The sequence below is a fragment of the Lissotriton vulgaris genome, chromosome 1_1 (genome assembly GCF_964263255.1).
Source record: "Lissotriton vulgaris chromosome 1_1, aLisVul1.2, whole genome shotgun sequence".
Classification (NCBI taxonomy): domain Eukaryota; kingdom Metazoa; phylum Chordata; class Amphibia; order Caudata; family Salamandridae; genus Lissotriton; species Lissotriton vulgaris.
Genome location: NC_141685.1, coordinates 1,607,796,642 through 1,607,809,367, shown reverse-complemented (window position 1 = coordinate 1,607,809,367; position 12,726 = coordinate 1,607,796,642). Strand labels below are relative to the sequence as shown.

Here is a 12,726-nt window from a genome sequence, read left to right as displayed (position 1 = left end):
CCGGTGTCTGGCTGGCGTAACAACAAACTCGAGTCACAGTGGACATTTGGGAGGTCATAGGAAACAATAACAACCATAGCCTAGTTTGAAGACGTATGTTTTAGGGACTTTCTAAATTTAAGAAGGTTGTTTTTTAGACGGAGGTGTGGAGATAGAGAGGACCACTGAGGATTATAGAAGTATTTTTTCAGAGACGTTCTGAAATCAAGAATACTTTTTGAAGTCTACGGAAGAGAGTCTCTTAGGCAGGAACTCTGCAGGTCAAGGCACTTTCCACCAGAATTATTGCAGCAAAAGTATGCAATATGAGAACTAGGTCTGTATGGTCTTTGGGTCATTAATAATTTTTAATGGAGTATACATATCAAGAAACGTATTATCACTGCCCAGCCAAACACTACTGATAAGTGATATAATAATTCTCAATGAAACTCTGTGACATGGGTCAAAACACTCTAAAGGCAAGAATTAACAATGACAAGTAAAACCTATTTGCGACTGGTCATTCTTTGCTGATCGACCACCATCATTATTAGAAATGTGCATGCTGTATCACATTTCTGTTGAGATGCACAACTTGTTTTTAGGCAGCATTTGTCTCACCAGTTTGTTTTCTTTTCAGAAAATGCTCGCAAACTGGAGCATAATCAGACCTTCTTAGCAACTCCCAAACTTGGTGACACATGGAATGATCGAATGAAGGATTTGGTGACTGGTCTTGTTGGACTTATTAATGTGCAGGGCATTCCTGTGGGGAAGTTTATCAGTGTGCTCATAGGCTTCTTCTGGCCAAGCTCTGCTGTTGATATTTGGGAGCTTGTTAAAGATCAAGTGGAATACATGATTGACCAGAAGATCCTTGAGGCAGAAGTTAACCAGTTGACTAATAGTCTTAATGGCTTACACCGAACCATGCAGCAGTATGTAGAGGCAAAAAACAACGAGAAAGGGGCACTCATGGGTGCCATCATGGCTGTTTGCAATGATCTTCACAGCCGGCTTGTGCACTCCAATAACGCAGTTCATTTGATTCCTCTGACCGTAACATTGTCATTTCTGCATTTGGCTAATCTCAAGGAAAGGTTGATGCATGGCAAAGAAATCTATGATGAAGATAACACAGCAATCTGGAAGAAAGACTTGCAGGAAGAGATTGAACAATATAAGAAAGAGTTTCAGGAACTCTATGGCAAATGGCAAAAGTGGCGAAGCGACAGCATCACTGTGAAATTGGATGAGTACAAATCCCCAACAACCATACCACCCTTTTTCTTCTACGTCTTCACAGGAGATGTGTATGACAAGGTCACTGGGGAAAATAGGAACTTTTATACAATGCAGTCTACAGTTGTGTCCAACCCGACTTACTTCAAAGAGATCTGTGACACAGTCAAGACAATGTTGTGGAATAGGGCAAATGGTGCAATGCTGCAAGTCTTGGTACCCACCTTCTTCCTCGATAACTTTATGCCAGGGAGCGAGGACATTCCTTCCAAACCACACCCTTCCATGTTGAAAGCTTCCTTTGGTCCATTTTCATACCACATTTTAGAAGGTAACTCTGCGAATACCCGCACTGTTCTCTACCCCTCTTTAGACAATTCGATGGAGACCCCTGTCATCCAAGTGCAGGTGAGGGAGTGGAACCTGATCGACGGTCTGCGATTCATCTATGAGAACTACTGGGGAAGATTTGTTGGAAATCCTAATGGGGGATTGCTGCATGACATTGAAATGAAGGGAGCACTTCTGCACAATATCAAAATAAGTTTTAATAATGGTGGTGTAGTGGATATAGAAATCATCCGCAGTGATGGAATATCTTCAGGCAGGCTTGGAAATCGAGGGGGTTGGGGAGTTACCCGAGTTGAAGCTGGAGACATAGATACCTTCGGCATGTACAATGTGAAAATGACCGGCAACAATGGAGTAACTCAAATTGAGATGTTTTACCGCCATTTCACCTGTCGACCTTCTGACATAAAATTGCATATGAAGTGATTAAGGCCATGATACAGGGCTTACCACAAGACATTTCACTTTGTTTTATACCATCTTTATCCTACTGCTCTCCGTCCTTTAACAAAGTTTATATTCTACTCCTCTCCAAAGTACCTGTCCCTCCATCCATTTCTATCTCGGTCCTCTAAGCTTCCCACTCATCCATCCATTTCATCCGCTCACCTATCATTCTTTGCATTCATCCTTCCTCTCTGCCTTCTTTGATGGCAGTGTGTCTTTGCTATATTAATTCACTGGGTGTCAGTTATCTTCTTTGGTGGGGTTTCCAACATTCTTGTCCCATGTACTTGTACTAGCGGTGTTCTACAAATTTTCTAATAAATCTAAAACTGTGTAACGTTAAAGAGCAATTAAAGTGTGTTATTCTTTTGATTTTGGATGCTGTTTTAATGCAAACAACAACACCAGATGTGTCTGGCTTTTTAAGCCCCCGATAATGAGTACCCAGGAGCAATGTTTAATGATAATTCACTCGATAAAACCTGAATTGTAATTACTCTAGTGCGATCATTATAGTTTGGTTCGGGTTTTAACCTTCAGAATGGGACATAACATGCACCAACTACTGGACATTTATCCTTAGTAAATATAAGCAGATTTGATCTGCAATCATTACAGGGTACCCTTAAGTATGCACCAGTCATTATTCGATCCCCTGATCAAACATGGGCTTTTATCCGGTCCACTTGCAATCAAGGTCTGAGTGTCTCAGCCTTAAGGTGGTTCTAAGATCAGCACATCATTGCCTGCTACCTTCCACTAAACACACAAGAAACTTTGTAATAATCTATATTTTTTTAGAGTTTCAACTAATGTCCTTTACCTGATGACAATTAGCAGCAGACAAAATGTTTACAGCCATACAGCATTGCTTTTGTGTGTAAGCACCTTGTTGCACCCCACTTCCCTCTGCTCCTTTCTGTGTATTCAACAATGCTGGACAGTGGATGTACTGATAACAAAATGGCATGCCTAGTGGGCACCTTGCTTTTCTGTCTCTCCTCAGCAGACTTTTTTTGTTTTTTGCTAATACAATCTCCCTGAGTGTTTATTTTGTTTTAGGAAAACAAAAACATCATTGATCCTAATATGAAGTAAGTTTCCCCACTGTGTGTCAGGGCTACTGTGTGTGTTATCTGTTCCAGGCTGTCATGGTAGACCTGAGCCGGGAAATCCAGGGATGACGTCTCTGCTCTTACTTTACAGTCATGTACGTCCAAGTGTCCAGGCCAAAAGATTGGGACGGTAGGACCAGCTGAGGATTCTCCCACCTCTAAATGGGGGGAGGGAACTGCAACTTAGGTGCTCGAGCACCTACTGTCTTTTTGGCTGAGGCCACCATTTTTATACCAATAAATAAGCAAGATTAAAAAAAAGAACATCACTAAATAACAACATCTATCCAAACAAAGAAAGGCTACTGAGTCACACTGATGTCATTATACACTCACATGTGATTTACCAGTTATGTAATCAATGTAATCTTTGATAGCATCTGTTACAGCTTATATGTACTTTCATCGAAAACCAATTTCATGGAATACCATTACTGAGAAACCGTTTCACCTAAAATGTTTAATGAAAATTTGCAGGATTAATGGCATTTAACATATCATAAAAAAGCATCTCCTAGAATGTCTTTTTTTTAGAAATTGGCTTTTGCATGCTCATTTTTTCAAACGCATTGGTTGCATGTCTTTATTTTAGACACATTTTTATCATATTTTTTAATTGCTTTACTGTAGGGAAAATAATTTTGCTTTTATATATTTTACAATGTCAAACAATTACTTGGTTCTTTCCATTCAGAGTACCCTCACTACACCTAAACAGCATCCATCCCTGAATCCTAAAACCCCTCACCATGCCTAAACTAGGCATATCCTGACACTTTAACCCAACCCATCACTGACCCTTATGCACCTCTTTCCATGCCTGAACCCCACCCATCCATGACTCATTCAAAACCTCCCAACCACCCCTAAATGGTACCCATACCTAATCCTTAAAAAAGCCTCACCACCCTAAACTCCATCCATCCCTAAATCCTAAAAAACGTTTTCTACATCCAAACTCCAGCCATCCGTGAATCCTTAAAATTCCTCACCACCATAAACTTCACTTGTTTCAGAACCCTAAAAACATTTCTGCCAATAACCTCCGCCCTTCCCTGACCCCTAATTCCCCTCAACACCTCTAAACCGACCCATTCCAGAACGCTAAAAACCCCATCATCACCCCTAAACGTTGCCAATAACGGAACATTAAAAACCATTGCCATCCCTAAACTGTGCCCATGAATGAACCCTAAAAGACACAAAACACACCAACAATCCACCCATCTCTGGTCCCTGAAAACCCTTGACCACCCCTAAACTCGTTCATCTTTGAATTCTAAAAACCCCTTACCACCCTTAAACTCCACCCATTCCTGATCTCTAGAAAAAACCTCACCGCCCCTAAATTCCACCCATGCCTGAACCCTAAAAATACCTTCTATACCTGAACTTAACCTACCACCAGTTACCTCTAAAAACCTCTCATCACCTCCTAAACATCATCCATCCCTGAACCCACAAAATCCTCACTACCACTAAACTCCATCTAAGTGTAATGTTATTTTAGATTTATCCTTAAAAGTATACTTCCTTTTAAATGTGCATGTCCTTATAATTGTCTTTCCTTAAAATTGATTGTTCTAGATTTGGTTTCCTCCAATGCGTCTTCTCAGTTTTCAGTTTTCTCTGAATTCGCAGACATCATATGTCTAATCATATGTGAGGTGATGAGGAGTCCATTTGCGGGGAGGGTAATTACAGTTTTTATGGCAGAGGAGTGGGTTGTGATTTTATGAAGCTAAGCATAGGCGGCCGATTTCGGTGGGGGGGGGCATAGATCTATGTCACAAACATACCTTCACTTTGACTAATTGTTTCACTGAATGTGTGTTTATTTAATTTATCTAGGTTCAATTGTAAATTTCTAAACATAGTTGAAACCTCACTTCATACAAATTTAAAACGCATTTGATTGGATCCCTGGAGTGGCCTGTGGTGTGCAATGAAATGTTACATTTTTAGTGCATCTCCAAGTGCCTTTCTTTACCCAGCACTTATTTGTTATTAGGCTGAGCATGCGCAACATTATTTCCTCTATCAATGATGTAATGTCCCAATGAAATTGAGGATATACATAAATGGGTATGAGAGATTGTTATTTCTTCGCCTATTGGAAATTGGTCACTGAAACAGCTGTGATACCCTCTATAATTCAATTTGATATAGGGATCGATTTCTGTTTTGTAGTCTCAAAGCAGAAAGTTTTGGCTATTTGTCATTCACTGCACTGTAACCACTACTTAAATGTACAGTAGGTATTGATTCAGCTCCTCACACAAGATGTCCTAGCTTTCTTGGCCATTTTAATTAATGCCCTCGATGTGATGGCTTTCTCCTTATTCTTGAATGTGTACTGCCTATGGAGTATTGTTTTCTCCTACCATATTTTTGGATTGGATGAGCTGTATCCTTCCACTCCTGATGTCAGGGGACTTGTTTTCCTTAGGCACATTTGTACGCCATTTGACTTTTAGACCTTGATGGAAATGCATGGCCTTTCCCCTCATGTGTCTGTCCCCTCTCACCACTCCATCTTTCTACCATGTGTTGTCTCCTCATTAATCTCTCTCTTCTGTTTCCCAATCTCTCCTGCTGCTCATCTGTGTGCTCCCTATTTCTCCACTGCTGCCATGTCTCGCTACTGCCCTTGGTTTTCCCAGGCAATGTGTTTTTTTGGCTCACAGTCACTTACATAACACTGCTGCAGGGGTGGCAGTTTTTGAAAAACAGCCCTTTCTGAGCATTCCAACCTGACAGGTGTTTATTTATTTGTTTATTTTTATTTATTTAATGCGGTTTTATATAGCGCAAACATTACCCGAAGGTGTCAGAGCGCTTTACAAAAGAACCAGTTGCGTTACATAAGGACTTTGGATTACATGAGTTACATAAGAGATACGAACTAAAAAAAATTGCTTCCTGCCGCTAAAACGGGAATAATTTTAATGAGGTTCTTGCTAATATGCCCCAAGGTTCTGAGGGGCATATCAGCAAGGCCTGGCGATATAATTATCGCGGCTTTAGCGTCCTTTTTCGGGCGATAAGCTGCGATAGTTATATCGCAATATCATCAAGGACACGCTAGCGCGTTTTTCTTTGATGTAGAGCCCGTTTTTTCACAGCCTCGCATCGCTAATGAGATGCAAAGAAGGCGTAGCTGTGAAAACAACACATGAAAATATTGTGAAGGCAGCTTCGTGATATTAGTTAGGAGGTGCAGCGATAAATAAAATCGCGCTACCTTTGCCTTAACGCTGGAATTTAACGTCCGTTAAATTCCAGACTAAGGCATACTTATATTGGTAGGTGGATTATGCTGATCCAACCACATGATCATTTCAGCAATGTTATCGCTGTTTTCCATGGAACATCTCTGGAAGACCAGCGATGTTCCATAGTAAACACAGCTATAGCTGAAATATTATTGCCATAGCGCTATGTATTGTTAATATAGCGTTATCATTGTGATCATTTTCAGCGATAGCGGGCGATAATATTTCTACCACTCTGTGAGGCTAGCGATAATTATTGCTGGCCCTTGTTAATATGCCCCTAAATGAAATGGCAAAATCACGAAGATTATGAAGACAAAAACAGGGGAATTCAAACTGTAATTAAAAGTAAAAAACCCTGGCATGATAGCATCCGTAACAAATTTAACATGGAATAAAAAATCTGTACTAGCAGCATTCATTAAACTTTATGAATCAAAGAGACTTTCACCATGAAATGAGGATCTAAAAATTCGATGAGAAATGACAACCTGCAATCTAAGGTAAACATAATACAGACAAAAGCATGCATTAGATTCTACCGTGAAAATAAGGAAAAGAAGTGGCAGTCATAAATCCATCACTTAGTGAAACATTCTCCAAAACAAAACAATTTTACACTCGAACACTTCTATCTATACTAATATAATAAAGAGAGAGCCCAAACCTTTGAGGCGGGTAATCTCAGGAACCACAGCACCAATCACAACACCCAATACAGCGTTAGAAAGGGCAGTTGCAGCAGAAGGACATAGGCTATGCAGACGCCCACTATATACATTTAAAAGGTAAAAGAACCATGCCAGCAAAATAGTTCCTTGTGAGCGTGTCTGCGTTGTGCTGTGGGCATGTGCTGGGGGCGTGACAAACGCTGGGGGCGTGTGGTACGTTCCGCCCTTCATGCCATGTCTCATATCGTGTGCTAATCCCACCCTGCTCCTTTTAAATACCCCTGCACCCCATAATCATAACCCACCTTATTCCTTAAAATACCCCAACACCCTTAAACACTAACCCATCTTAACCCTATAAATATACCCTGTACCCCAAACCCCAAACCTGTTCCTGAACCCTATAAATACCCCTGTACCTCAAAACCCAAACCTACCCCTGAACCCTAAAAATACCCCTGTACCCCAAAACCCAAACCTAGCCCTGAACCCAAAAAATACCACTGTACCCCAAAACCCAAACCTATCCCTGAACCCTAAAATACCCCTGTACCCCAAAACCCAAACCTAGCCCTGAACCCTTAAAATACCCCTGTACCCCAAAACCGAAACTTACCCCTGAACCCTAAAAATACCCCTGTACCCCAAAACCCAAACCTAACCCTGAACCCTAAAAATAACCCTGTACCCCCAAACCTACCCCTGAACCCTAAAATACCCCTGTACCCTAAAACCCAAACATAGCCCTGAACCCTAAAAATACCCCTGTACCCCAAAACCCAAACCTAGCCCTGAACGCTAAAAATACCCCTGTACCCAAAAACCCAAACCTAACCCCGAACCCTTAAAATACCCCTGTACCCCAAAACCCAAACCTACACCTGAACCCTAAAAATACCCCTAATCCCCAAAACCCTAACCTAGCCCTGAACCCTAAAAATACCCCAGTACCCCAAAACCCATACCTATCCCTAAACCCTAAAACTACCCCTGTACCCCATAACCCAAAACTATATACGAACCCTTAAAATACCCAAACACCCCAAAACATACCTCAGTACCCCAAAACATATACCCCTATACCCATACTTATCTTATCCAAACATTAAAAAAAAACATGCTGTTACCATTCATGCATTTACAACGAATTTCGTTGTAAATGTATGCGTGGTAAAAGCATATAAAATGCAATGCCATGCGTTATAATGGCAATGCGGAGTCATGGTACTTTCGTAATGAAAGTATGCGGAGTGATGGTATGCTGAAAGAAAGTTGCGGAACGATGGGTGTTTACCCTCCCCCGGTAAGTACATTGGTGGCACGGCGGCCCACATCTCCAGCAACATACTCATATTTTTTTACCACCCATTTGAAAAATGCACAGGTCTCTCTCATTGATGGCCAGCACCGACATGCACTTTTAGACACACCTTCCGCCACAAGTTTTAGAATTGCGAACTTTAGAGCTGGGGAGCTACGTTGGAATCTCGGCATCAGCTCAACATCCTGTGATTCCAGGCAAATCACTTTGTCTCCCCGTGCCTACCACAAATGAATGTGTTCTTCTGTGATGTAAATTGTTCTCATGCCATGTTGTCGAGTTCGCGCTATATAATATTGCAAGGAAAAATAAAGTAGGGAAACTCGACTTCACACACTACTGAACGCGCACTCTTAAGTGCATCAGCAGTGCACTGTGAATCGGAGCGTTTCACAGGCCTGTCACAGATAAGAAATGCTATCAAAACAAAATCCTACAAAACAATATACTACTGGCCGGCAGCAATTCATACCCGGACAACGTCGGGACGGGCTGCTAGTATATACATAAAGGTACCCAAGACAACAGGCAGAGTCTACAAAGAATACATGGCAACGTTCCAACTGGAAAAAACGGTCATTAAAAGTGATGTAACTACGTTTACCAGCTTGCAACTGCTACTAGATAGGCAAGCAGAGCAGTTACATTTGCCTTAAAAGTAACGACCTCGACAAGGAGCAATCAGAGACAAACAACTCTGTTCTCCGAAAGCGACCGAAAGGCATGCAGCAATGTGGAGTGCGAGACATCTTCAAAGTAAGTGCAAAACTGCCTAAAAAATTATAGAGCTAAGCGTTGAACACGAAAAAATTTTACCTTTTTAAACCAGCAGCGCAGAGGATTAAGAACCGCGACTTGAAACATTGTAGTGAGGCAGAGTGTAAAAAGTAATTGTTTTTGAACTGATGAGACATGAGGTAAACGTCTATTGAGCACATGCTTTCGAAGAAGCTTAAAAAAGCCTGCTAACAGTACTTGAATGTAAACATTTTCTCAACAATATGCCTTGTTTTGGTAATGAAAAAACCAAAAAAAGCTGCAAGAGTGAAGTTGAGATAAGCCAGCGCTACACAGGTGAAAATATTTTCTAGCTCTCAGACTCAATCAATCAATCAATCAATCAACAAAATTTGTATAGCGCGAACAGCCCTGTCTTGAGTTGTTTCCTGAAGGAGAGATGGTCCAGGGTCAGCCGTAGGTGAGTGGGGAGGGAGTTCCATGTCTTGGCTGCCAGGTAGGAGAAGGATCTTCCTCCGATGGTGGATTTGTGGATTCGTGGGACGGAGGCGAGGGAGAGGCTGGCGGAAAGGAGTTGGCGGGTGGGTGTGTAGAATGTGAGTCGGCTGTTGAGGTACTTCGGGCCCGTGTTGTGGAGAGCCTTGTGTGCGTGGGTGAGGAGTCTGAACATGCTCCTCTTGCTGACGGGGAGCCAGTGCAGATCTTTCAGGTGGGCAGAGATGTGGCTGTGGCAAGAGATGTCCAGGATGAGTCGTGCTGAGGCGTTCTGAATGCGCTGGAGTCTTTTCTGTAGTTTGGTTGTGGTTCCAGCGTACAGGGTGTTCCCGTAGTCCAGACGGCTGGTGACGAGGGCCTGGGTGACCGTCTTCCTGGTCTCGGTGGAGATCCATCGGAAGATCTTTCGGAGCATGCGTAGGGTGTTGAAGCAGGATGAGGAGACGGCGTTGACTTGCTTGGTCATCGTGAGGGAGGAGTCCAGGATGAAGCCTAGGTTGCGAGCGTGGTCCGTTGGCTTGGGTGCGGTTCCGAAGGGCGGGGGGCCACCAGGAGTCGTCCCAGGCGGAGGGAGATGGTCCGAGGATGAGGACTTCCGTCTTGTCTGAGTTCAGTTTCAGCCGGCTGATCTTCATCCATTCCGCGACGTCTTTCATTCCTTCCTGGAGGTTGGCTTTGGCAGAGGCGGGGTCGTTGGTGAGGGAGAGGATCAGCTGGGTGTCATCGGCATAGGAGATGATGTTGAGGTTGTGTTGGCGAGCGATGGCTCAGGATGACTCTGGAGCGAAATACGCCAAATTCACTACATCGTGTTGGCAAATTCGGAAAAACTGACCGTACCTTATTTAGGACAGCCCTTGCACTTCGAAAAAGCTCTAGAATAATATTCTATTTTTTTCGGAATAACTGCAGAAGCCGGGGACAAAGATGAATCAAATAATGAAATAGTGTCCTACCTGAACAGAGAAAACCGAAAAACTAAAAGTAAGTAATGAATGCATTCTGAGTGGAGAGATGTGGTGCAGCGGACAGGACAGATGACTTTGGAGTACCGGGTTCACGGTTCGATCCTTGGCTCAGGCGGCAGCTCAGCTCAGCACCATGTGACTCTTGGGCAATAGCTCACTTAATTTCCACAGACGGCCCCCAGCGCCTTGAGACTAGGCCTGGGCGGACAACTACACTTCGCTTGTGAAGTTCGCACTACACGAATTGCACGTAGCACAGTGCAAACTAGCGTAGTGCAGCGGTCATTTTTTGCTTGCTCCTGGTCCTCAATGTCAAGCTAGCGACCGCGAGCAAGCAAAATGACATCCCGGCAAGACTTTTTCCTCGTTCCCGATCAGCAACATCAAGTTGCCAATCGCGAGCGTGGAAAATAAACCTTCCGGCGAGATTCTCAATGCGGGGGGGTCAGGTTTCTCATTGCGAGTGGTCGCGTATGCCAGTCCGCTTTGAGAAAACTGCCGCTCGAGTAAAAATCTACTTGAGCGGCAGAAAACGACAGCTGGCACTGTGCGAGATGTCGTTTTCAATGATTGCACAGTGCGGACAAGCATCTGGCACTGTACACTCATCCCTGAACAGGCTACTAAGCATTTCGCATAGTGCTACGCATAGCTCGCGTAGTGCGAAGTGCACTTCGCGTAGCTACGCATAGCGCTACTTCGCGAACTATACTCAGGGTTACTTGAGACCCGTAAGGGTGAGTAGTTCGTTCTTTGCAAATACGGATTTACATATTTATATTCTAGGGAGAAAAAACAAAGACCGTGAACTAGAACAACATATAACAGTTGACAGTCCTTAAAAATATCGCTCAATGTTTTATTTTTGGAACAGATTAAAGTGGCAAATATAAAGCCAGGCTGGGCAAGTAAAGTAAACCAGAACATCTGGGACCATTGCACAGCCCGCCACAGAAAGGAAGAGGTAATATTTAATTGCCGCTGTCGTGGAGACTAAGGTAGAAAGCAGCCCTGATACTAAAAGAGTAGAAGCATTGGCATAGCCAATAGGTCTCGCCTTTGAGACCTTATAAGTGTTTGGCTAGAGTTATTGACTTTACCAATGTCTTTAAGTTATTCATCTGCCATTACTTGCAACGAGTGCTCTTAATGGGAAAAAAATAGTGCAGGTACTCATTTAAATGTGGCGAGTGGGTGGGGCTAGGTGCGGGGCCAAAGGCAAGACATGACATACTTATTGACTTCTATACTAGTTGTAGCACAAATCAATACACATGAGAAATGGTTTCTATGAACAAAACTGTTGAAATCGTTACACAAAACAAAAGACAAATGCAGTAATACTTAAACATTTCCTTCTTTTGTAATATTTGCAGCTTGAAAACTGTTATTTACTATTCCTTAGCCCAATACTTTATATTATTGAGCATGCAGACACAAACATAAAGAAACAAGCAGATGTGCTCACACAAAGCATTCCACACATTTCCATTGATATTCCCCCAATAGTGTCTCGATTTCCTCCCTCTTTTCTCTCACACATAAACACGCACAGTAACACAGCCAAACATAACCAGACACGCACACAAAAGAATCGGTTGGATTAAAGCCATTTTAACCTCCTTACCTCCCATGACTTTCTTAATTGCACTGTCATCGGGCTGCCTCAATCCCTTACAACACAGCATGATGGTGAACACCCGGATATCAGGCAAATGAGCCCATGCTGAATAGTTCAGCGGGGGGCTCGGCTCAGGTCTCAGGAAGTGTTTTGACTGTCATAGACAGGTTAGCTGCCCTAGAAGCAAATGTGCCTACCCTTTCATTAGTACAGGCATTCTCCTCTGCAGTAGAGAAGTGCCGGTATTTAGAGTGATAAAAGTAAGAAGTGCCGGTACTCAGTACCTGTGAGTACCGGCCCATTTAAAACACTGCTTGTAACACAAAGTTTAAGCACATACACAAGGTTCTTTCCCCTATTATGCCACATTATAGAACGGAAGGGGGGAGGGAGCATGTTGAACATGAACAACGGGAGGGGGGAGCAAAGAGAATGCAGACAACGGGATGTGGTAGGAGAAAGTAAAACACAACAGGAAATCTAAAAAAGCTTAGGCAAAA

General features: G+C 42.9%; 1 protein-coding gene across 2 annotated transcripts in view; it reads left to right on the top strand.

The window, feature by feature from the left end:
• LOC147750877 (uncharacterized) overlaps positions 1-2,366 on the top strand; it is a 118,172-nt gene extending 115,806 nt beyond the window's left edge. For both annotated transcript variants that reach the window (XM_086918392.1, XM_086918383.1), the window contains exon 5: positions 623-2,366. In XM_086918392.1, coding sequence (XP_086774518.1) covers positions 623-2,001 — 1,379 coding nt within the window. In that variant the 3' untranslated portion in view covers positions 2,002-2,366. The remainder of the gene's footprint in view (positions 1-622) is intronic.
• The last annotated feature ends 10,360 nt before the right edge of the window (positions 2,367-12,726 follow it).